This window comes from Notolabrus celidotus, chromosome 5, assembly GCF_009762535.1.
Source record: "Notolabrus celidotus isolate fNotCel1 chromosome 5, fNotCel1.pri, whole genome shotgun sequence".
NCBI classification, from domain to species: Eukaryota; Metazoa; Chordata; class Actinopteri; order Labriformes; family Labridae; genus Notolabrus; species Notolabrus celidotus.
The window spans coordinates 25,164,231-25,190,412 of record NC_048276.1 but is presented as its reverse complement, the minus strand read 5'-3'; the positions used below and the strand labels follow the sequence as shown (position 1 = coordinate 25,190,412).

Genomic DNA, 26,182 nt, shown 5'->3' with positions numbered 1-26,182 from the left:
CATGTGTTTAGTTTTGAATCTTTTGTGTCCAGTTTTCATAAAGAGAACAAACAGCACTCTGAGAAAAAGTGTTTATTTCACAATGTTCAAATAAAAACAAAAAGTTAAAGAAGCTGTTCCCTCCGTCTGCTCTTTATAAGAAGAACACAGAAGTTCAATATATTTATAAAACTTTTCTTCACAAAGTGTTTCTCTCTACAAACCCCCAGCACCCTGAACATCAGCAGGTGGGGAGATAATTGGACACATAATATCACCTGACAATAAATGTGATTAATATGATCAGTTACTACAGATATTAAATATGAATCTGAGAAAAAAAAAAAGAGAGTTGGTGTCAGCTGACAGAAAACATCAGCAGCATTTACAGAAATCACAACACATCAACATGAGAGACCTATCAGAGAGGAGGTCACTGTCACTGCAGACCTGCTGAGGTCATTGATCCTCAGAGAGAGACAAACATCTGATCAGCTGAGAAAAAAGACAAAATAAACCAGAGATAGGTTTCTCTCAATTCTTAAAGCTGCTCTCTTAAGACCTCTTAAACTGCACACAACCCCCATGAACATTGAGCTGGTTATTTATGTCATAAACTATTTGATTAGTCATAATATTGATGAATGTGAGGAGTAGAGATTAGAACAAGGAAGAAGGAAAGGAGAGAGAGAGGTGAAGTAGGGAGGAAAGGACAAGAAGAGGAGGAATATGTAGGTCGGTCAGACTGTGATAGTTTGTTTCTGGTTGCGTGGTGGTGTGTGGATGTACAGTGAGTCACTGAAGCAGAGCCTGAAACATAAAGAGTTCACAAACATGAGGAGGTCTGACTGACCCCCCTGCAGTCTCAGTCCAGACTCCAGGTGGTGAAGATCAGTCTGATCCTTCAGCAGACACATGTACCCCCTCCACCGGCTCCACCACAGAGAGGTGTTCATCGGCTGCAGGCTGAGCGCCGCTGAGCAGAGCAGAAATCACAGTTACACAGGTGTGACACCAACTTTTTTTTAAATCCGTATTTTGATAACAAAAATTTTAGAGTCACTGCGACTATAGGGACAATAATCACGTCCTTGTGTTCTTTACAAACACTGATGTGTTTCCTTTAGCAAGATTATAAATCTGATCCAAACATAGTTTCCCTGACTAAGACACTTCATTTAAAAAAGTATGATTATATATGTTACATAAAATAGGACACATAAAGTATCTTTCTGAAGTTCAGCTGCAGGCAGACATTTTGATAATTTAAAAATCACATAAAGCTAAGTGGATCACATTTGTCTCATTTTTTAACATGTTTATCTTGTGAAGAACTTTGGTTCATTCAATTAGAAACTAAATCAAAATGTGAATGAAGAGTTTGGTGTAATCAGGATGTTTAAAGTGCTTTTCTGTGACCTTCAGGTTCACAGTGGAAGGTTGACTTAGTCTGAAATTAAATGAGCTGGGATCAGATAGAGAGGCTTACAGAGATCAGACTCACGCTGTGTTTACTGTGCTTCAGACGATGACGGAGAAATCTGAAAGAAAACATTAAAACATTCATCAGAAAGAATCAAACACAACCTGTAGCCATCACTTATTACTCACTGTCAACAAACACAATTTCCCATCAGCCCTACTTGCCTGATCTCACAGGTGAGTGAATGAGTGAAGAGAGTGAATGAGTGAAGAGAGTGAATGAGTGAAGAGAGTGATTGTATTCTTTGTGTCTCACCTGTGCTGTGCTCTCTGTAAGAAATGACTCCAGTAGTTTTGCTGCCTCCTTCTCATTGTCTGTCAGCGGCTCCACCTGCAGCAGGTAATAATCTCACATGTCGTCACTGCTGATTTATCTTTAACTAAACATTAAAATGTCCCACAATGCATCATGTGAACCAGCTCCTCAGTACATGAGGAGGTGTTTGTGGACCTGTATTGCAGTGGTGTTACAGTCCTGTAGTCCTGTTGTTGTGATTCTGTAGTATTTTATACAGTTACTGCAGTGTTGATGCAGTTCAGTAGTATTGTCTTGTTGTGTTTGTGTAGTTTTGTTGTGATTGTGTAGTCCTGATGGGACTTTTTGGTTCTAAAGATGTGGTCCTGCAGTGTTGTTGTGGTTGTGTATTGTTGTTCTGTTTGTGTACCTTCAGGTCCTGGTTCTGCTGCAGGTTCTGGACGACTTCGCTTACTGAGCTCAGACTGGATTTGAGGTTCTTCATGGACTCGCTGTGGGCAGCAGAGATCTCCTTCAGCTGAGTGCAGAGCTCAGAGTGTTTGGATCTGATGCTTTTCAGGTTCTCCAGCATCACAGCAGGGTTCTCCTGCAGGAAGAAACAGGACACTTACATGGTCTGTTACAGGTCGAAACATGTGACTGTTCATGTTTTGATCAGGTAGTGAGGGTGTTTAAAATTCTCTAAAGTGTTCATTTAAAGTGTTGATCATCTAAACATCAATCTGTATTATTTTCAGTGACAGACTAAACCGATGATCACAGACACTATAAAACATCACCTTCATAGTTTACCAACAAATACTAAAACACAACAGCCAATCATATTAGTACTTTGTGTGTGTTTAACTGTGTTTCAGTGCCCGTGTAGGGGTGTGTGTGTGTTAAACTGTGGAAAGGTGTGAACACTGTCTGTGTTGTACCTCAGCTGGTTTGTTGATGAAGTCCAGCTTCAGGCGCTTCTCAATGTATTCCAAGTCTGCCTCTGACTTTGAAAACTGAAAACACACAAACACATTTAAACACTGAGGGTCAACCTTCATCCTCCTCCTGTTGTGTTACAGACAAACAGTCCTCAGCATGTGAGCGGAGTATGTGTGCAGAGGGCGTGTTGGTAAAGTCAGAATGACAAGTCAATGATCAGTCAATAGTGAAGAGCAGAATATCCAACATTTATAGAAATTATCACAAACAGAGGCCCAATCTCAATGTCCTCCCTAAGCCCTGAGCCCTGACCCCTTCTTGACTTCCCCTGGGAATCCCGCATTTCATGTCAAAATGCTATGAACTCTGGGTAACTCCCTTACGCTAAGTCTGTAAAAATACCCACTTACAGAAAGGGGGCATTAAGGGCTCAAAAAAGTCAGTAAGAGATCCCTCACACACTTGATGATTTGACAGTGGGACAGCCCTAAAGGGAACGCGCCTCAAAGTCAGCGAGTGCTTGAGGGTGGACATTGAGATTGGGCCAAAGTGTCTCTGAACAATCTCACCCTCTTTTTCCTCACCATCCACTCACACAGCCCAACTCCTAAATACCTGACCTCTCTGTGGGCGGGACCAATGCACCTGATTAGTCAGTGGGTGGAGCTTTTGTACAGGTAAAACCAAAGCTGTGCACCACTTCCTTCAACAATGTGACACATTTCAAGACTGATAATATCACAGTGTAGAAAATGCCTTCTTCATGTGTGCTTTACAAGTGTGTTCTTCTTTTCACGAACCATGACAGATCCATCAGGTGCATCCTGCATGGCCACACTTCTCCTAGGATTCACTGAGCACCAATTCAATGAGAGGGCAGACTCTCCGAGGCCCAGTGATACACCTTCATAAAGACTTGTTGGTGAAACAAACTCAACTTATCTTTGAAACAACAGGTTAAGTTACTCAACATTAGACAGTGAGCTGGTTTTGGCCTAGCTGTTGATGTTGCTGGTTGACTCTTAGTAACCAAGAGTTGGGATAACTAGTGACATAAACAGGAAATTCTCTGAGCAGACCGTCTCATTCAGTCCAGCCTCAGCAGTCTGAACTACAAAGGCTGGTTCCTTCATAGACTGGAACCTCTGACCTCAGACACAGTTACCACATGCTCTGTGTCAGGTCAGTGAGCAGGTCACCGTCACAACACATCAACTCCTCTGTACATATGTTAACAAACATCAATAATCAGTCCTGATGGATGGTTTCTTTTCTGTCTGTGTCACACTGTCATGTGACAGTGACGGAGTACAGAGACATGAGTGTAGTTACAGAGGGTCTGACAGCTGCAGTGTGTGTGTGCTGCTGTCAGATGCTTTGACAATACTATTGCACTGCTCGCTGTCTCATACAGTAGTGCAAAGATGTCAGAGCAGCTGCCAACAGCTCAGAGAGCGCTGAGACACATCTGTCATCATAGAACAATAACACAACAACACCACAACAACAACTCTAAACAAAGACAACACAAAAGATCAGAGAGCACTGAGACATATCTGTCCCCTTATAAAGACAACATTAACAACTAGTGATCAACTGATATTGTTTTTTCTAGGGCCGATATCAAGTTATTGTTGTTTTCAGCGTTTGACAAAATACAACATTTTATGAAAACAATTTATCTGAAATAATAAGATCAAAAGCATACTGTGTTATGTTTTATATTTCATAGCAGGGTTCATGAGAGCTAAAGTAAAGGCACAGGACTAAAAACTAACTTTTCACCACTTCCCCAAAACTGTCCTGAGTCATCTTTTGTTTGTTCGTTGACAGATTTGGTGAAAGCCAATTAGCCAATCTCAGTGAACTAACAAGTAATAATTGTATTCACTCTTATTGCACAGCCTGCTCATGTCCATCTATTGAGTGACTGGAGGCAACTCTGACAGGCTGCCTGCGGTGTCTGTAGACATCATGTTTTGATGTATCAGCTTCATGAGCGCAGGTATCTGCTGATCTCTAACAACAACACTACCATAGCTCCAGGAACAACAGCTCAGAGCACTGAGACACATCTGCAGTGGTAGACAAAGTACACAGTTTCATTACTTAAGTCAAAGTATAGATACTCCAGGTAAAAGATTACTCCAAAACAAGTGAAAGTTGTTCAGTCAGATTATTACTTGAGTTAAAGTACTGAAGTACTTGCTTTTAAAAATACTGAAGTATTCAAAGTACTTCTTAAAAAAATCACAAAACATTGTATTTTCAAAATACATAAGTGCAGTCAAAAATACATAGGAGTACATTCTGTTACATTATGTTTATCTAGAAACCATTACTTGAAATCTCTAAAAACTATACCATGGAATAAAAACAGAAACTAAGTTACTCCAAGCACAGACAACTTAGTTTGAAATGTTCATCTGGAATGAAACAAACATTATGTAGCTCAACACGCTTTCTCAGGTTGGACAGTGATTTTTTGTATGTTTGGGCAGAGTGGGAAACAGGGGGAACATTTCAAACGATACGTATCATTCTTCATTTCAAAAACCTCTAACACGGGCTGAAGATATGGTCATTGGTGCTCAGGTGGCGAATTATAGCCATCATTACCACCTCTAACTGAACTGCCTGATATGAGTGAAAGTTGCTCTGTGTTTGCTCCACATTCAACCATGGAGAACACGATACAGGTATGACTAAACCACTGAGACAAACAGAACTACACAAACACATTTTACTGTCTTTGGGATCAGATTTCAGAAAAGAGAAGGAAATTCATGAGCTGACTTCAAAGCAAAAGTAGTGAGTAATTAGAGCATTGATAAAAATGTAGTGGAGTAAAAGTACAATAATTGTCTTCTGAATGTAGCAGAGTAAAAGTAATAACTTCCCCCGAAAAATAATACTCAAGTAAAGTACAGATACTCAAAAAATGTACTTAAGTACAGTACTCAAGTAAATTTACTCTGTTACTGTCCACCACTGCATATCTGTCGCTGTATAACAACACCAGATCAACAGAACGCCTCAACAACTCAGAGAGCGCTCAGACACATCTGTCTCTGTATACCAACAACAAAACTACAGCACAGGAAACAACAATAACACAACAACAACACAATAGCTGAGAGAACGATGTGACACCTAATAAAACACCACAATAAAACAAGAAACGAAGGCTACAAAACATCACTAACACATCATCTTCCTAGCTCTACTAATGACTGTGTGATTATGTGTATTTATGTTACTGTGTTTTTAAATCAGCTGTGTAGTGGAGTAGTGCTTTGTAACGTTGTTTACAATAATGTGTGTTTATACTATGTGTTATATCCCTCTGTATTTAATGTGTAGTGATGTAGTGTATTGTGATCTTCTGTGTTGACAGTGTGTTTTGTTGATACTATGTGTTGATCTCACAGTTTATCATATGATGTGTAATATGTCAGAGCAAGCTGTAACGTAAGCAGGGCCTTAGACTGTATGTTTATGAACACAGAACTGCTCTCTATGTGACAGGCAGCTCGTTTATAGAACTGATCGAGAACCTATGAAGTGATGACAGTCTCTCTGGTTAAGAAAAAGTGATCTGATCTGTGTCAGAGACATGAAAACGTGAATAAAAGAGTTAAACAGTTTGCTCACCATCGCTTCCAGCCGTTCCACTGTGCTCTCCATGTTGAACTGTTGTCAGCCTGAAGCGCGCGCTCTGATTGGTCCACTGTTAGGAGGAAAGAGCGCTGATTGGTCACTTGGGTGGAGCGGAGAGAGTTGATTGGTCACTTGGGAGGAGCGGAGAGAGCTGGTTGGTCAATCGTGTAAGAAGAAAGGCTCCGTGTGGGCGCCATATTGCAACCAGTCACTTTTTATAGCATGAACATAACTTTATCAAAACAGTGCTTTGAACAGAGCTGGACAACTCAATGAGGAGAAGGAATCAGTGTGATACAAAGTTTATCGATTAGTGTTCAGAAAAGTTGAGTTAACGATGCCGTTCGTATTGGGGAATAATGTGGTTAGCGGAACATTATGAGGACGGCCCAGGGGCGATTTTAGGGTATTATTTTTAGGGGTGCTCAGCCCCTACAGAGATTGTGATATGGAGAGGGTTTTTTTTACAGGTATTGGAACCTGCCACGAAACCCTCATTCCCTGAAAACTTTTATTTTTCCTAAGAATGAGATTTTTATTCACAGTAATCTGTGTAAAATGATAAAAAAAATAAATAAAACTGAGTTGAATTTTGCATGACAGGTCTGGTATATGTCTAGATCAATATAAATTATAATTAACTGTCCATTCTGTAACAATCTGCAACCATTTAACACTATTTAAGATTGGGGAGGGATTCAGTTGTTGCAGCAACCCAGACATAAGATAAGATAAGATATTACTTTATTGATCCCCCGGGGGGGAAATTTAGTTGTTACAGCCACTCAGGCATAAGTACAACCAAGAAAGAAGTTTCAATAATTAAAAATAAAAATAGATAAATAAAGCTAGAATACAATTTAGATATATACAATGTTACAATGGAATTTAAATGAAATAGAAGTAATTACAGGCAGTATTAAACAATTTCAGTAGTGACAGGTTGACATGGTGTGATTATGGTTGGTAATGACAGATTAAGCAATGAATATAAAATGATACGGGAATGCAATATGACCATGAGTTGTAGTTAGAATAATAATGTAATATAACATAATATAATATAATATGGCAAGATAATTATAATACAGTATATTATGCATTGTAATGCCAGCAGCAGTCAAGAGGGAGAGTTCGGGATGAGATGATGGAGTGTGACAGACAATGCAGGGATGGTATGGATCTGTTCATGGGGGGGGGCCTCTGTTACTGTTTAACAGTCTGATGGCGGTGGGCACAAAGGAGCGCCTGAAGCGTTCAGTCTTGCACCATGGTGGAACAAAGTACAATCAAGAAAAGTTCCAATTAGTAAAATAAAATAAGTAAAAATGAAAATAGATAAAGATAGAATACTAATTTAGATATGTACAATGTTACAAATGGAATTTAGATAAGTACAAATGGATTAAATAGCAGTAATTACAGGCAGTATTAAACAAATTTCAGTAGTGACAGGTTGACACAGTGTGATCATGGTTGATTATGGTTTTTTAACAATACTTTTAATGAAACTAAAGTTTTTGAGTGAAAAAAAACAGCTTTGTTGATATAAAATATAAAAATGTCTTATTAGCAAAGTTGCTGATGCATCATCTGACTCTGGACTGCAGGTTCTCGTCCACAGGGGGTCTAGCACATGACATCTCTATAACAGGTTGCTTTTCCAGGAGATTTTCTCCTTCAGGTGTTTCTTCTGTTTCTTCCATGCAAGTTTTTCCTCTCCAGGTGAAATGAAATGTTTTCCAAACATTCTACTTTTCAGCAGTGAAGTTTTGCCATCTTTGGTGAAGTCCAGGAGCCAATGAGAAATTCTGAAAGATCTGAGGCTGTAACATGACCTCCGGTCAAACACCAGCTTGTTCTGTTGCCATGAATTTAACTATGTGTGCACAAGAAAATAAGATTTTATACATTTAGAAAGTCTAAGGTTCACATTGCATTATCAACATTTTGATATCTGAATATTCACTATGTAACCCTCTGTCCCACCATGCATGAGTATAGAAGTGCACTTTTCTGGAGCACACAATGACTGACATGCTGCGTTTTCAAGAGCAACCCATCAAAAGATTTTTGAATTAACTACAACCTCAGTTACAAAAGTTGGTATGCTTTCCGACGTGTTAATAAAAACAGATTTTGATGGTTTGCAAATCATTTGAACCCTTTTCGCCCAGATCGTTATTGTAAATGAGAATTGATTCTCAATTGATTTACCTGGTAAAATAAAGCTAAAATAAATAAATAAATAAAATAACAAATTGAAAAGGTGTAAAGAGAAAATGTGAAATTTTGAAACTGAAAAACTGTAATGTTACTGAAAAAAATTCTTGTTTGGTTATATGTCCCAATAATTCTTTTTCAAGGGTGCTGGGATAAAAATTAGGGGTTTTCTAGAGCTTGGTTCCCACAGCAATTCATGCTCTGAACAATACTCTCCCCCTTGACCCAGTCTGTGGTGTGTAGCATCCCTGACTGTATCTGCTGTGCTGGTGTTTCAGTTGAGCACATTTACCTGTTTTCCATGTACTCTTCACCTGTACAGAGACAAACTGTCTACAGTATGAGAGGCAAAATTAACTTGTTCAGCAGGCATTTATAACTGGTCCCCTTTCCTACACATTAACACAACTGTCATTTATTCCTATTTAGCTGCAGCACTCTTTCATATTTTGTATGTACATTTTACATTTGTTTATGACCATTGATTATTTTTAATCATGTTTTAGTTTACTGTCAAAGGGAAATGATCATTTACTTCACTATAACTGTAGTTTTAATGTGGGATGAATATGTATTAGGTTTAAATGACAGACCCCTTTATTATAATGTGGTCAATGTGTATTATTATTGGTGTTTGTCAGACTGAGGTAAAGTAAACATTTAAGAATATCCTGAGAATAAAATGAATAAGCTTCTGTACTTTACACAAACTGAATTTATTTGGCCATATTCATAACCTTTTCACAGATTCTGAAGCAGTTTGAACTGTAGAAAATACAGGAGACGTATTTACAGACACACTGATGACTGACTTCACATATTAACAGTGACGTTTTTTTTTTACAAACATGTTAATAATAAACTAAAAATACAAACATGGGAGCTTTCCTACAGAGCTTTATGTCAGAGAGGGAAATGTTTCATTCAAAGTGTTTAAAGTGTTAAACTGGGCCAAAGTTGGATGATGTTACATTTCACTACAGAAAGCTCACATAGAAAACTGTACTGTACACGTAGGTGTGTGTATGTGAGTGTGTTTCTCCATCATGCAGCTCTTCATCAGCTCACTGCAACTCTTCATCGGCAGCTGAGGGATGAAGGGGAAGTTCCAGACGCTCACACTCGGTCAGCTTCAGGGTCAGATGCTGAGCGATCTCATTGGGATCAGTGAACAACGCCGGCGGAACATTCTGTGGGAAGGAGGGGCTGCTGTATTACCATGACAACGACGCAAACAAGGAATCACAGGAGACTGAAAAGTTTAACTGTGAGAGTGTATCAAGGAGGATTGACATCATGTCAGCATGTCAGCCCCTGACACACCTGTGCAGGTAGTCTGTAGTTCACAGCATGAGTGTGATGTGTCTTGTGATCTCACCTTCAGCTCTGTGACTTTGCTCTCTCTCGTGCTGAACTCTCTCAGCATGTAGTTCTTCCCAGCCTGAAACCACACACACACTTTTCTCATGATCACATCCAGTCTGTGGTCTTATTTACACTTTACTGTGTACTATAATAAATATCACACTGTGTGTTACAGTTAATATTACACTGTGCAATATAATAAACATTACAGCTGTGTGTCAGCTGACCTCATGGTAGAGCCTAGTGTCGTTAATCCTGATCATAACTCCGTCCACTCGTAGGAAGAAGCGCTGCAACAGGAAGAAGCTGGTTGGCATCACCCTCTGTAGACAAACATACACACACACATCAGTAATTATCCACACACATGAGAGATCAAACCCTATGTTATGTTAGTTCTAAAATTAAAATTGGTCTCATTGACGCAGTGTGATAATTCTGTAGCCAGCTCAGGAATGATCAGAGGACAGAGCACAGCCTCAGAACTGTCACCATTCTATCCAACATTTCCCTTGTTTTGATTTAGTTGTCAAGGTTTCCACATGGACTTCTTAAAGTGAGCTCTGTAGCTGTTTTAAAAGCCATGTTTGTCTCTCTGCAGCAGCAATGATTTATCCTACAGATGTGGATAACTGAGCATCTATCAGCCTGTCTTCTAACCGTGCTGTCCTGTTCTGCTTCTATGCTGCCCCCTACTGTTGATACTGCATACTGCATCATGTCATCATCAGCCAACACCCCACACAGATGCAGGGCACACATGAGTAACCATCATCAAGTGATCCTGAGTACGATGATCAGCTGACAGTTACTCACGATCTTGACGCTGATCATGGACACTCCGTGGTCGTGTAACTCGTCTTCAAACAGCAGAACCTCATCGAAGAACATGATCTGCTCCCGAGCCTTCAACTTCTCCAGGTCAATCCGCTCCGATGTCTTCGCCACCTGCAGAGGTTAAGAGACGCACAGAAACATTAACCCTGTGTGCACCAGAGTTTGTGATGTCCCTGAGCTCTGAAGAGACTCACCTCCATCTGAGGACCATCTCCTATCAGAGTGCCTCTGTAGTCCGTAGTGTAGGTCCAGTCATACGGACGCACCACCTCTTTGGAGTGTTCAGAGTCCGCTCTGCAGAGACAGAACCACACATACATGTTAACAACCCATCACACTCCCCATGAGCTGCTCTCTGTCCGTGTGTGAGAGAGATCTGTCCTCATATGGACGAGATATTAATTTAATACCAGATATTAAAGGACATGTAACAGATATTATATATTATCACCTGAGCCACAGCGGCATCATTCTTCAGCTCTTTATTTTTGAGGAGCCACAGATGACCAGAGGGATCGTCTTACCTGCTCTCCTGCCACTCCTGAGCACACGCCACTTTCACGGCATCCTCCATGTTGTTGACTCTCTTCAGGGCGTCGATGGCGTTGAACTCGATGCCGTAGCCGTCCACATGCTGGACTCTGAGAACATTATCGCCGAAAAGCATCTCAGGTAGGGAGGGCATATTCATCTCTTCGGCTAACCTGCAGCACAAACAGGAAACACCACACAAACTTTGAAGTTGGCTACAGGATTTAACTTCTAACAAAAGCCATGGACTCCCCTAATGAGACAAGTACTTAGGGGACAGATCAGTATCAGTACATCAAACCCTCTCACCGCTCAATGTCTTTGGACTTCATGATGTGGTTCCTGGCTGCTGTCACTTTCCAGGGTCCAAAGGTGAAGTCCTGCTTACTGCTCTTAAAGCCGTGAGACATCATGGCGGACAGAGAGTCCAACATCAGCTGGAGGACAGAGCAGAGAGCAAAGAGTCTGTTAGAGCACACACTGAAACACAGAGGAGCATGTGATGGTGGGAGAGGCATCTGTTCCATGATACTCCAATCATTATCAGATAACAATTGCAGTAATCTGGATTATATAACTGTTCTTAATCTGGATAATAATGATACTGAAGTTAATTTGTAATATAATTTATCTAAAATTCACCTCAGTTAAATCCTAACTGTAGTTAATCTGGATTATTATCTAACTAAAATTCATCTGGATTATTATATAATCTGCATAATTATCTAACTATATATAGTTGAATCATATCGTTAGATCATTTTCCAGTTAATCTGGCCTAAAATCTATCTATAGTACAGCCAGATTATAATCTACCTATAGTATATCTGGATTTAAATCTAACTCATGTTAATCTGGATAAGTATCAACCTGTGGTTAATCTGGATTTGATCAAACTGTAGTTAATCTAGAGTATGACCTAATTTTGGATGATGATAATCAAAATATTAGTGACGTAAATATGGATTTATATCTAAATTGTTAATCTGGATTAAGATTTTAGTGCAGATAATCTGGGTTATAATCAAATACAGTACATTTGTATAAAAAGCTTACTTTAATTAATCTAAAACACAGTGTAGAATACAATTCATCTAGTTTACAATTTTACTGTAGTTTATCCAGATTTTCATCTAACTGTAGATAATCTGGGTTATGATTAAACAGTAGATAATCCTGATTATAATCCAACCCTGGTTATATTTGATTATAATCTAACAGTAATTTATCAGGGTTATAATGTAAACTCGGTTAATCTGTTTTACAGATACTTTAATTAATGTAGGTTATAATAAACTAAATATTCTGGATTGTAATCTAGCTGCAGTTGATTTGGGTGACAATCTAATTTAAATTAATATGGATTACAATCTAACTGTAGCCTGGAGTAGGACCTAACTCTTGATTGTGTAAAAAATCTTAATGTGAGGAATCTGGATTATAACCTAACTGTTGTTAATCTGGAGTATGATTTAACTGTGGATTATAATGTGACTATGGTTAATCTTGATTAGAATGTAAATGGAATTAATCATTTAACTGTTGTTTAACATGTTTACAAACGTCCTGTATCTAACCAGGATTAGAAATCTAGCCTGGATTAGAATTAACTCTAATTCGTTAGACTCAGTTGTGGTCCCCTCTCCTCCTCTCTAATCTCAGGTGAGGAAGCCTTCGACCAGCGGTGAGGGGGGTGAGGGAAGGAATGGCGGGCGTACCAGCACAGATGAGAGGAGATGAAGCTATGCTATTTTAGTAACAATGATAATGTACAAATGAATAATGCATAATAACTTCTACTATATGAAACTGGTGTAGCGTGTTAAACACGGAGAACAGCAAATAGACACTGAGAGTAGACAACCTGTATGTTAAGTAATTACACTTTATCATCATAGTCATAAACAATGTTAACTACTCTGGCAGATATCTCTCACACTGTGCAGGTCCATTACACACACTCACACACAGACTCTAACAGTGATGGATTAACACACACTCACAGACACACAGTGTCTTTGTTTCACACACTGTCTACTCCTGATGATGAACAGAATGAAGCTTCGTTAACATTAACACACTGCTGTCTGTCTGTGTGTGTGGGTGGGCGCGCGCATGTGTGTGCCCCGGTGTAAAACATTACACACGTTAATCTGTTTCTCAGTAAAACCTGTTTGTTTCAGTAAAATGAAATCAGCTGTTTACCTCGGTGTTGTTGCTAACTGCTGTCCGTCATGGAAGCTGCTCAGTCCGTCCGCGAAATCTGTTCGGGTGTCCGCCCCTCTCCCGCTGTGGTTCCGCTCCCTCTTCTTCTTCGTATGTTATTTCAGCGCGACGTCGCCCCCTGCAGGTGCTTAGATTGTGAAACACTCAAGTAGAAGTCAGGGGATTCAAGTGTTGAACGTTCTTTTTCAATAATCTATAGTTTGTTTGTGTATATCTGTACAACCAGGGGCGTGTCCAGAACTTTGGCCCAACTGAGGCTCTCACATGGGCAGGGGTGGCCAGTGCATTTACAAATAAATAACATTTACCCTTTCTGTCTTTACAACCTACTTTCATTAAAGTATTAAACAGTTATATTTCTTTGACTTAAAAAAAAAAACGTGACAAAGTGGCATAAATCTTCTAAGCTTAATTCTTTAAAGATGTTTTTTCAAAGTCACATTTGAGGGCACTAAGAAAGAAATCTACTGTCAGCTTTTTAACTCATCCCAAATTACAGATTGTAATAGAAACCCCACCTCTGACAAGGCAAACAGCCAATCATAGTTTAGGACATGTCACTGTGTACACCAAACAATTTCGTTTTATTATTTTATGTTGGCTAATGAATTTATTTAAATTTGTATTTTTTGATGATGAGTGTAAGTCTAATTTGAGTAGTTGTAGTGTTAGTTTTTTGTCAATACAAAATGATGAACAACCACAATCCTCGAGAAAGACGAACAATAAGGGACAGATTGTCTGTCAGTGTGACCGTATAATATGTTTGAAATAAGCTAAAAAGGACAAAAATTAAAGACATTTCTTGATTATATAATTTTAATTTCGTTTTGTTAACAGTCATTGTTTTATGTTAAAGTCTGGTTTCTAGTTTGATTTCACTTTATGGAATCAAACTGCACAACTGTAACAACTACAGTTCTCCAGCAATGAATGAGTTCAACAGTACTTAGTTCAGCATTACCAGTAAGATTAATATTTCTGACTGCATGTTGTTGATGGTCTGCTTCCTGTTCCTGAAATCTCTTTTTTTTCTGACAGTGTGGGAAAGGATGTCAGGTGAGTGCTATCTGTTCACATGTCCACACCTCCTCTTCAGCCTGCAGCTCAGTGATTACTGTCAGAGTACCACTGACACAGTCTGAGAAGTGAGACTGTATTCATAACCAGGTAAGTATCTTTACAAACAACAGGTGGGTGTTTCTACAAAGGGATAAAAAAGATCAATGATTGATGTAAGCTCTGAGAGTACACTTCAGCTCATTTTATCTCAGTCTCACTCCATTTGGATGGTTTTCCTGCTTTTCTAACTCCAGTCTTCCCTCACCTGGAAGTTCTGGATTAATGTGCAGGTACAGTTTTTTGTTTATAGATGAATCCAGGTGTGACGACAGTACACTGAATGTTGAAGTTGAGCAGTAACACACTCTGAGAGCTGGATGTGTTTCAGCTTTATTACATAGAATAACACACTGAGACACTGAGGTGAAATAAAACCAGGCAGCTCTGACTTTTCACAGATGGATGTTCAGTTTTGTGTTACAGCGCCTCCAGCAGGCTCTCAGACCACAGAGCCAGAACCAGACTGAGTTTGTCCTCCTGTGAGGACAGCTGGAGCTGACCCACAGAGACGCGGTCCTCCTGCTTCAGCTGCATCAGCGCCTGGAGGTGGGACAGAGGGAACTGGAGACCCTGCAGAGACACACACAGAGCAATCACACACAAACAGAGAAATTGGAATTTCATTTTTTCCCTCTCCAGATTAATTCTGTCCTGTTTCTGTTAAAGTGATATCGGATTTCATCATTTTAATTCTGCAACAGACCTTCAGAGATACTTAATCTGGATTATCTAAACTCTAAATGGAACTGTTCTTCAGTTTAACCTGCTGAAAGGAGGAGTGGTAGCTCTGTAGGAATCATCTGTGATCAGGTGAGTCTGAACCGCAAATACTAGCCCAGCACTGTGACTCAGCTCCTCTGTCGTCTCTGTTCTTTCATATTGATCATACGGCGGTGTCATATTGGTGGACGATGTGTGTGATTTCACATCATGTTACAGTGTTGCAGAAGCGCTCACCCTGGAGATTTCCTGCTCCTCCTCTTCATCATCTTCACCCATCATGTGATTCTCTCTCTGATTCTTCAGCGAGTGTAAGACAAACACAACCTGCTCTGTGACATCATCCTGATACACAAACACAGACACACACAAAGTAAATCAGGGGAGTGCACTCAGAGTATAAACTGTGTTTCTGTGTCGACACGATGGTCACATGGTTCGATATTAATCCAGTGATAACAGATCACTGCTCATGTAAATGTGTAATCTGTCTTTCATCTTCTGCATGATATCGAAAAGTAAAACCAACTGAGAAACAGAAATAACTCAGAGGTCATTGTTATTCATCAGGAGGTCAGGGCTTCAGTCTGTATGGTGATGTGTTGTCATGAGGTCAGCAGTGATCTGTGTGCAGTGTGTCACTCTTTTAAATCCTGTTTTAAGCGATCTGAACACCAGACAGAAGCTACAGTCTCAGTTATCACACTAATAACACCTTTATAAGCTGTACAGTTGGGGTTATGAATAGTTTAAAGTTACTCCCACTAATGCTTTCTCTCCCGGGTTAAAGCACTGTAGATTTTTTTATGTGTTTCACTCGTTTTCAGTTTAAGTTTCTTATTAATTATTTGTTCCACTGATTTATCAGTTTAGATTTTTACTTTTGAAGTACTTTCAGCTCATTTTCCTTTTATGTTATTTTACTTGATTTCCTTTTCCAGCAGGACTTTGCATCTGCCCTGAGCACTGACCAGGATATTACTGTGCTTGATTGGCCTGCCATCTCACCCGACTTGAACCTCAAAGAGAATCTGTGACTAATGTCAAGATGAGAAACACCCGACCCAAAAATACAGACCTGCTGAAGGCTGCTGTCAAAGCAACCTGAGCTTCAATAAACTTATAAGACACAATCACCTAAATTAAAACAAAAAATATTGAAATTATCACTCTACATGTGTTACATTTAGAATATATGAAAGTTTACCATTCTGATTTAAATCATGATAAAAAACGAACTTTTTCATTGTATTCTAATTTACTGAGATATAAATGTTTACAAAGTATTACCCCAAAAAACACTTTGACACTGTCAAAAAGTTGTTTGCTTCCTTCACACCTGAATGCAACCACTGACCAAGGCTCCAACAATTGTTCAAAGTTAAAGAAACTGTGGGTTGTGGCAGCTTGTTGTCTTATTTTAATAATCAGGGCAGGAACAGTGTGTGTGTGTGTGTGTGTGTGTGTGTGTGTGTGTGTGTGTGTGTGTGTGTTTGAAGAATCACAAACAGTCACAATACTCACTGTTCTTTGCTGGGGGGGCTCCACTGTTATCACCATGTGATCCTTAAACCTCAAACACACCTCGTCCTCCAGAGCAGGGATCCTCCCCACTGTGACACACACACACAAACTCAACAGTCACCATACAGTTCACTGAGTAACAGTATTGTTGTTTAAAGGAGAGAAAGGGTCTCACTTGGCTGGATGAGCTGCTGGCTGTGTGGAGGCAGTCTGTTCATGATGAAGTCTCTCTTCAGGTGAGTGCACCTCACATCCTGTTTACCTGTTTCCAGCACATCAGCTAGACACCTGAGGTGAGCCGCCAGACGCTTGCAGGTGTTCTCATCTGCGCTGCAGCCCTGCAAAAACACACACAGACACATCTTGAGGACAGTTTTCCCTCTCCTGTTATCAGCTGTGTGTATCTGTCAGACAGCAGCAGAGTGGATGAGATGAGAATCCTCCTGTTACAGAGGCAACGTGCTGCTGTCTCTAAAACTCAGAGCTCTATGATTAAAAAGTTCTACAAACTGCACTTCTACATTGGTGTTCACAATGGTATGACTGATTGGTGTGTATATGTAGACTAATTAAATGTGTCATTAAATATGGAAACAAACAAACACATGTACACAAAGATTACTGTTATTCATCTGTATTCTAGTTCCTTTTATATTATCTCTAATTTGGCTCTCCTCCAAACCCACAGAGCAGACCATGACCGTATCACACAGACAGAGTAAACAGTGTGATATATACAATATATGTACTGTATATTTCTTACCAGTAGGAGTCCTGGGGGCACGCCCTCTCTCAGACTGACGTCAGTCCTGCTGCGTTCACCAAGCATGCTCGGGGTTACATCTGACAGCAGATCTCCCCACGACCTGAGAGAGGACGAGTACACAGGTGAGAGAGGATCAATTGGTAACAGACCAATCAGAGTTCATATTACTGCAGGTGTGTCACGTTGTTCAAAAGATCCTGTAGAAACAGTTGTATTCTGAACACACGTTTCTATACATCAGATATTTCGTAGTTTTAAGTCTTGATTTTGTTCTGACATCTATCAGAAACATAAAAAGCACACGGCTCTGCTCCCTGTCAGTTACATTCTCTGGTAGGTGCTGAGGGTCAGATGAGTGGAGTGGTGGACTCCTGCTGGAGTGCTGGCCTGGTGGATGGTTCCTCTGGGGAAGTAGAGCAGATCTCCCTCCTGGAGAGAAAAAGACACACACTGATGCTTCACACCATGTCAGATATCACAGCTGTGTGTGAGAGGTTATTATTTTTACTGATGTTACAGATAATCAGGAAACACTGTCATACTCATGTTAGTATAACTAAAAAGCTTAAAGGATCACAACATCTGTTTTTAGTCGGGGCCTCTGGAGGTTTCACCATCTATGTCACGTGTATATTCATGGTGTCTCTATACCTTCAGCGTGATGTCGTGTGTGGGGCTGCCGATCCTGTCCTCTGGCTCCACACAGTACTCTGCTGCCAGGGGAACCGTTGGACTGTAGAGACGCCAATTTTTCTGTCCTTCAAGCTGCAGAATGAACACCTGGACACAAACATAACACCGGGAATTTAACCAACACCTGAAGATGTGAAGCTAAATGGATCGGAGTCCATGTTTAAAAAAGAGGCAGCTTTCTTAGCCTCTAAAGTTCTGACAATGTAAGAAAGTCAAACTCAGGTGAAACTGATGTTAACACTGGAACAGAGGTACAGATGTTATTGGTTCAATGTAATTGGACAGGTAACTGTGATGCCATAGTGATGCTATGGGGGGACTGCACTTGATGACTGTGGACACTAGGTGGCAGCAGGCTGCTTGATTACTTCAATACTGTCTGTTACAATACTGTAAGTCTCTGCTACTCTATCTGTTGCAGGCATAATAATAACCGATCTTCCTCATCGGTAAAAGATGGAGTATGTTTTAAAGACAGTGTGTGATTGGCCCAGGGGGTTTCAGGTCAGTGTACCTCGACATCGTCGTAGTGAGGGGGGAGACCCTGGGACTCCTCAGGGGTGATGTAGACGTTAGAGCCCACCAAGGTTCCGAAAAAACACTCCAACTTCTCCTGGATCCTCCACAACTCGTCCTGACACACACAAACACACGTGAGACAGTTAATTTTCGGGTGTACTCTCCCTCTCACACATTGATTTACTCTCTGTCTGCACCTGTTGTGATGACATCTTAATAATAATAATAATACATTTTATTTATATAGCGCTTTTCAGGAACTCAAAGACATTGTACAAGTGGTAAAATCAATACAAGCAAGGAACAAGGAACACAGATCAAACAAAACAACAGTACAATCACAAATTAAAAGCTAACTTAAAAAGGTGAGTTTTTAAAAGAGATTTGAATGTTGAAGGGTCAGAGCACTTTTGGATATGGGAGGGGAGTGAGTTCCAGAGGGTGGGGGCGTCTACGGAGAAGGCTCTGTCCCCCCAGGTTCGGTGCTTGGTTCTGTGAGGTGGGGACAGGAGGTTGGCATGTGAGGAACGAGTTACGGGAAGGAGTGTGATAGTGGAGGAGGTCAGTGAGGTAGGAAGGGGCCTGGTGGTGGAGGGCTTTAAGGGTGAGGAGGAGGATTTTAAAATGTATGCGTTAGGGAACATGTTGGAGGACGGGGTTGATGTGGTCACGGGAGCGGGTGCAGGTGAGGAGACGTGCAGCAGAGTTGCTCTTGAAAACACCTCATTGATCATTGCTGATTATGATCATTGATGATTTCTTCCTCACTACATCATCTCACTTTTACTTTAAACTATAGGGAACATTTGTATTTTCAACACAGAGACTGGTTCAAACATTTCAAAGCACGCTAGAAACACTGACAGGACCGACTTCTCAGCTGATTTATTCCTTCAGTTATTAATTCCTCATGAGTTTATGGTCTCAGTCTCTAGTTTTAAGTCCTCTTTAGTCCAGCATGATGTTTGTCTGTTTGTTATGGTCTCATTTAGAAACAGAGACTCTAGACAGAGGATACCTCCGACTGTGAACACATTGCTGCTGATAGAAGAATCATTATTAGTTTTAGCATTAGCTGACTCACCTTGAACCTCTGGGGCTGGTGGAACTGGATGGTGGCCTTGTTCTGGACCAGGTTCTTATTGAGCACACTGTGTTTGACCCGGCCCTCCTGGTTCAGGTCTTTCTTCTGGCCTTTGATGCAGCGGACCACGTTGACGTCTGTGTAGTACTGCAGGCCCTGAGAGCAAAGAGCCTGCAGGTCCGACAGCTGGAACAGAGACTTGTAGTACGATACCAAGGAGGGGTCAGACCTCTGCAGGTGGATCGGTTTCTTCTCCCAGAACTCCCTGAAGAACGTCTCTGAGTCAAGAGGCTGCAGGAGGCTGCTGAAAAGATCTGCAGGGCTCTGGAAGCTCAGGGGGGAGGGAAGGTCGCTGGGTTCTTCCCGGCTCTGTTTAGAGGGGAGCTGTTCCTCCTCACTGCTCCGTCTCTTTGCTTTTCCCCTCTTTGGCATTTTGAGCTGAGGAGACAATAAGTGGAATGAAATCAGGCCATCAGAGTCAAAGTGAACATCCTGACTGCAAATGTTCAGAGAAACCTTTAAGACTAGACCAGCGTCTCACAGGACGCCTCCTACAGATCATCCATACTGGATGTGGCGGAGACACGGCTGTGTAGTGAAGCCTAATGACCCACCTGATGTCAGGTACATCATCTCTCTAACAGCGTTATACAAACCACAGGTAAACATACACCCCTCTTCTATGTGACACAGTCAGAGCTGCATCAAAGTCTGATTAAACTCAGTGTGATGACAGATTTCAGCCAAAAGTCAAAGTTTGCTGCTGTGTTTTCCTCTTAGAGCTCCAGAACGCTCTTGAGGTTCAGCTCTCACTGTGGTGCAGAAAACACAAGGCTTCAAATCCACTCTTCAAAACATCAGCTGTAAATCATCATTGCATCACTTCAAATGTGAATACTGCCACCTCCTGTGTGAGGCTGGACCAGGAGAGAACCACTGATCATCCGCACAGTGACTGTGAGCAGAGTTATGACTGATATGATTGGCATTGATATTTACTTGGTAAGTTGAGATTTTTTTTCTTAATAAATGCCTAAATTTTATTATACTAGAATGCTTAAAGGAGGCCTACATTCAATGGCATTTTTATCAAGTCCTCTACACCAGTGGTTTTCAAAGTAGGGTCCTGGGACCGCTGGGGGTTTGCAAACCATAGTGTGGGGGTCCGTGAAATAATTAGAATACATTTCTAATTAATTATACAATTGTGCTGTCATTAAAAACAGCATATATACCATTGTTAGGATACCATTTAGTGGCTTGAAGGGATACACCAGACTTGCTACTGTTAATTTTCTGAAAGCTTTTAAGATCAGTTACTTGAAAAGTATAAATGCTGTCATGTTGAGTCCACAAGGAATGAAATGACCCTCTGTTTTAAAGTATACAAGTGGTATTTACTTGATTCAAATTGAAGTGTTATCTGTTTATCTCTATGGAACAGGACTGAAGTATTTACATTGATAAGTTTTACAATACAAATAGTTCCAAGGGCATCTAAGAGTGCAAATGGTAGTAAGCATGTGCTTAATCTGTGTTATAATTATGAGGGGGTCCTGGAAAAATGTTCTCACCTGTAAGGGGTCTCTGGCTCCAAAAAGTTTGAGAACCCCTGCTCTACACAGACTCAATGAGTTCAAGGCAAACAGAAAAACTAAGTTGATATGACTATCTCCTCTTATAATAATATACTGATACTGTAATGTTAAAAATGTCTTAGAGACGAAAAGGAGAGCAATGTTAATGTAAATCAAATAACTTCAACATCTATAACAGGTTAAAAAATGAATTTTACAGCCAGCAGGGGGCAGTGTCTGATCACTTTAAAGTGTTCACCAAAGACATTTAAAGTGATGTTTGCGACTGAAGAAGTGTCATTATTCTTCTCTCTCTCTATCTGTGTGTGTGTGGTTGTGTCACTGCTGCTACACTCACCCTCTTGTTTACACACAGCTCTGTTTACACTCAGCTGACTGCAGCACCGAGCACACATAGTGGTGACCTGTATTTCAGTACACAGTAAACGGTATGTACTATAATGTACATGTTAGCATTCTGTAGTCGGCCCTGTCCTGTAAGAGCTGTGAATGTGTTTGAGGGATAAATCTCACTCACCTGTCTGTGGTGAGGCTTGCACTGCTGCACGTGAACCTAGCTGTGTCTGGCTAAATGTGTCCGACTGGAAACAAAACGGCTTCTTCTTCTGCTGGTTTTTATGAAGGTTGTGCATTGATAGCTGTTGCATTACCGCCATCTACTGGTTTGTGATAGTCCTACAGAGCAAAGTAACGATATTATTACCACCCAAAGTGAACCCTTTTTCTAAAATATTCAGTTCTACAACACAGATACATCTTCTTCTGCCCCAGTTGCTTTTTCTTCTTCTCCATATTGTTATTCAAACAGGGGGAGGGAACATAAGATTTGTTTTTAACAATCTTTTTTATAGTGTTTTGCTATGAACTACGGTGGCCCTGAAGGACAAAGTAAATTTACAAAAGATGAAACACTTTTACAAAGTTGGACACAAATTTACATTTGGAAAACATTTTTACATTTTATAAAACAAATTACATCAGCAAAAAACTTTTACCAAGGCCAAAACAAATTTACATTTAAGAAAACAAATTTACAAAAGATGAAACACTTTTACAAAGTTGGAGACAATTTTACAAACGACGGAACACTTTTACCATTTCTGAAACAAATTAAGATTTCATTTTTACGGAAAGGTAATGTACCAAACACTGGAAGTGATCCGGAAGTGATCGAGTGAGGGTCATTTAGTTTGTTTTGATGGAGAGAATAAAAGAGATGGACATGGTTTACAAATTAGGACATCCTTGGGTTTCAGAGAGAGGTGTCAGACCTAAGCTGAAAAAGCATCATGTCTCCGGAAAAGCTCCTTCATATCTTCGCAAAAAAACCTTCATCATGGGTCAGAATTCAGATGAAACGGCCTCAGACCACATAGCCTCAGAATAAACAGAGTCAGGCTAAAATGAGTCAGGCTAAAAGGAGTCAGACTTAACGGTAAAAGTGTTTCATCTTTTGTAAATTTGTTTTCTTAAATGTAAATTTGTTTTGGCCTTGGTAAAAGTGTTTTGCTGATGTAATTTTGTTTTATGAAATGTAAAAATGTTTTCCAAAATGTAAATTTGTCTCCAACTTTGTAAAAGTGTTTCATCTTTTGTAAATTTGTTTTGTCCTTCAGGGCCACCATAGCTTTGCTATGAACAGAAGGCTGACTAAAAATCAGCCCACCCCTCCTGTTCAGGTCCGAGCCTTAATTCCTTTAACAAGAGATCCTAATCCAATAATGATAAATAGGACATTTTGAAATAAATAAATTGATAATAAATAAATAAAAATGAGTCGTAACAAAATAGATATACAATTAGGGGAGTATGTTAGAACAATGCTGAATATCAAAAACATTACAGACACAAATACACAAATAAAAACAAAATACCCAGCTAGATTGTACAAATTCCATGAGATGGCAGTCCAAGGCAATGGGGAACTATAAAATAGACCTGACTTACATACATGTCAGTTGCTATAAGTCAGTACTTGTATTCCGAACAGAAGAGTACTGAAGAGTTTCTGTTTCTGTCTGCACGAATGTTCTAAAATCAGCCCAAATCATTCAAACTATCCTGGATTGGCTCTGAGGTTATACACTATCTTCTCATTTGTTATTCATGATGCTAATTCATGATGCTAATTCATGAATCCATCTCTTAGTTGTAGGAGGTTATTCATCCTCCCACTGCATGACTATATTTATTGGCTGTAATAAGGCTAATTCTAATACACTTCAATTTATTTTGTATTTATAATTTTATTGTATGCGCCACCCAAAAGAGTAACTCTTGGCCCTGTGGGAATCTTTATGCCTGTGATGTTATTGAGCAACACCAGTATTAATGTCCAGTATGGATTTAGAAGTGGGCAGGCCCAAAACATGTGCACCAATGTTCCAATTCTTGTTCTGCACCTCGGGCAGAACTGAGAGTACACAGGCTTCATTCTGTCTAACCTTTGGGGAGTAAAGTATACTCTGTGGACGAGGTTGTACTGTATAATTTATGTCTAGTATTACAAGAAAAGTGCTGACTACCAATGCAGATGGCTCCCAATTCATCTTCGTTAAAGTTACATTCTAGGTCGTCTTCTCTCTTGCATTTTGCTCCTAGTTTTTCCCATCCGAAATAACAATTTCATACAACTCCAGTCTTTTAAAGATTTAACGAGGCTTAACATTCTCCTTCCTCACTGCTATAGAACTCATTTCACATTATCATGTGCCAAATTGTTAGTTCAGCTGTCTTTTCTTGTCTGAGTCTTAGTTACACAACCTGAAGTTTTTTTTTAAACAACATTTTATTAATATAAAGTGATTTATTTAATCATCTGTGTGCTGGCAACAGTCCTTATTATTATTATTACTACCCTAGTAATAATAACTACAGTTATTTTCGGAGCATTTTTCTAAATCCAAGGTAAAATGTGCTTCACAGCAGCAAAGTAATAAAACAGGCAGGTCAGAAAATCAAACATTCTTCAGGACATCAGCAGGATGTGAGAAGAGGAAGCACAGAGTCTACCTGTGTATCAGAATCAAAGTGCTCAGGAGGATCAACCCACAAGAGAACAACTATGGCTGAAAACAATCATGGTTTAAAATACTCTTCCGGTTAAATCAGAATCTGATGAATGTTTGTTTAGGTGTTCATGAACTCATCTATCTGTAATGTATCCTCTGGGTTTTAATGGGCGTGAGTTTGTCCTGAATGTTCAGCTGTAGCCTCATGAGTCCAAACTCTGCTGTTGCTGAAGATTATTTATTTCTAAGAATACAAATCTAAACCTGACATTAGGTGTAACAGTCTAAATCACTGAGTCCTGTTTTAGTCAATGATTTAGAGACATGTTCAGTCCTGATGGTACTTTGTATGTGACACATTGCTGAACTCCTTGCAAAGGTTTTACAAACAAAATACAAAAATAAAATGTTCTGATTCTACACTATTTAAGATTTCCACCACAAACGTCCTCAAAAAATACTCATAAATAACTTTTCATGCGTCTGTAACCATCACACGACATTATCACCACATTAATTACAGTTTCAGGTCAAACAGTCTTAAAATGTGAAGTGTCCACACTGAGCGCTCTGCAGAGAAATATCCATCCATCAGCAGTGACAGCTGAGCAGAAAGTGATATCTGCTCTGCTTCAGCCAATGCAAACACACACACACACACACACACACACACACACATACACACACGCACGCACGCGCACACACTGATCACTCTGTGTAAAGGCTGCAAGTGACACACTCTGCACCTCTGAACTAAACTTTTTACATTGAGTATAAATATACTAAAACAGACGGACTCTGTATCAGATCGTATAAAACACTACAACTTAACTTTCACCCTATAAAATTACAACTCAGAGTTTTTGTTCAGTGACCTCTCCATCACTGCACAGACTAGCAGTTTCACGGTCATATTCAGTAAACCCATCCGTGCGAGCAGCTACAGCAGAAAATAGTTTTTTTTAATTATAGATTTGAGCCATTTATAATTATTCTGGGAAATATTTATTTACTAAATATAACAAACCTTAACATTCTGCTCCTTTTTGGTGTAGTTCAGCAGTTTAATGACGGCTCAGTAAAAACTTCCACAGGACTTTCCAGGGTGAAAATACAAACACTGTCTCATTTGTTTATTGCAAAAAGAACTCATGAACTTCAAATAACTTTAATAAAAATGATAGAATTTTGAAAAACATATCAATTTATTTTTACTTAAACATTTAAGTTGGCTAATATGTGTTAATACGTCAGCTATGATATTTTAAATGAATTACAAATAGACAAGTCAACATGCAAAGGAGAAAAAAGACTCAGACACTAGCTTTATTTGTACATCACAATTCACTCTGAGATAATTCAATGTGTTTTAAAGAGAAATAAAATATAATCAAAGACACAGAAGTTTAATCAACAAAACAGGATTAAAAGTAAATTGATTAAATTAATTCACTAAACTTTTAATTTGTTTCAAAAAACAACACTGATGAAGGAGGAGTTTACCTCTGGTTAAATGTGTGTTCTTGTCTTGATCAGTATTTTTAACGTGTCTGCTTGTTTTATGATGAATAATAAAGTCAAAAAAGTATCTTTTTTTTACAGCACAATTTAAATATTTGAATTAATAACCCAGGTTTATGTCTTAAATACATTTTAATCTAATGC

At 39.6% G+C, this 26,182-nt stretch overlaps 3 protein-coding genes across 6 annotated transcripts; all 3 read right to left on the bottom strand.

The window, feature by feature from the left end:
• Positions 1-57: 57 nt before the first annotated feature.
• ska2 (spindle and kinetochore associated complex subunit 2) lies at positions 58-6,411 on the bottom strand. Of its 2 annotated transcripts, none has more exons than XM_034683400.1 (6): positions 6,293-6,411; positions 2,638-2,712; positions 2,127-2,303; positions 1,718-1,792; positions 1,469-1,520; positions 58-955 (listed from the first exon to the last, which is right to left on the bottom strand). In XM_034683400.1, exons 1-5 carry the CDS (start codon positions 6,323-6,325, stop codon positions 1,491-1,493), a joined length of 390 nt encoding a protein of 129 aa, XP_034539291.1. In that variant the 5' UTR covers positions 6,326-6,411; the 3' UTR covers positions 58-955; positions 1,469-1,490. The 2 variants fall into 2 exon arrangements, with proteins under 2 accessions (XP_034539291.1, XP_034539290.1); XM_034683399.1 differs by having other exon boundaries at positions 1,484-1,520; positions 6,293-6,409.
• A 2,807-nt stretch (positions 6,412-9,218) lies between these two features.
• tiprl (TIP41, TOR signaling pathway regulator-like (S. cerevisiae)) lies at positions 9,219-13,496 on the bottom strand. The gene is made up of 8 exons (XM_034683498.1): positions 13,460-13,496; positions 11,564-11,691; positions 11,248-11,427; positions 10,918-11,017; positions 10,703-10,834; positions 10,114-10,209; positions 9,900-9,962; positions 9,219-9,711 (listed from the first exon to the last, which is right to left on the bottom strand). The coding sequence occupies exons 2-8, from the start codon at positions 11,686-11,688 to the stop codon at positions 9,586-9,588; spliced, it is 822 nt and encodes a 273-aa protein (XP_034539389.1). The 5' UTR covers positions 11,689-11,691; positions 13,460-13,496; the 3' UTR covers positions 9,219-9,585.
• A 1,413-nt stretch (positions 13,497-14,909) lies between these two features.
• On the bottom strand, positions 14,910-22,334 carry riox2 (ribosomal oxygenase 2). Of its 3 annotated transcripts, XM_034684278.1 has the most exons (11): positions 21,844-21,977; positions 21,483-21,520; positions 19,909-20,346; positions 18,820-18,939; positions 18,264-18,392; positions 17,938-18,041; positions 17,610-17,712; positions 17,022-17,184; positions 16,847-16,935; positions 15,560-15,667; positions 14,910-15,172 (listed from the first exon to the last, which is right to left on the bottom strand). In XM_034684278.1, the coding sequence occupies exons 1-11, from the start codon at positions 21,899-21,901 to the stop codon at positions 15,020-15,022; spliced, it is 1,503 nt and encodes a 500-aa protein (XP_034540169.1). In that variant the 5' UTR covers positions 21,902-21,977; the 3' UTR covers positions 14,910-15,019. The 3 variants fall into 3 exon arrangements, with proteins under 3 accessions (XP_034540169.1, XP_034540170.1, XP_034540171.1); XM_034684279.1 differs by lacking the exons at positions 21,483-21,520; positions 21,844-21,977 and adding an exon at positions 22,024-22,334 and having other exon boundaries at positions 14,918-15,172; XM_034684280.1 differs by lacking the exon at positions 21,483-21,520 and having other exon boundaries at positions 15,020-15,172; positions 21,844-21,957.
• Between the last annotated feature and the right edge of the window lie 3,848 nt (positions 22,335-26,182).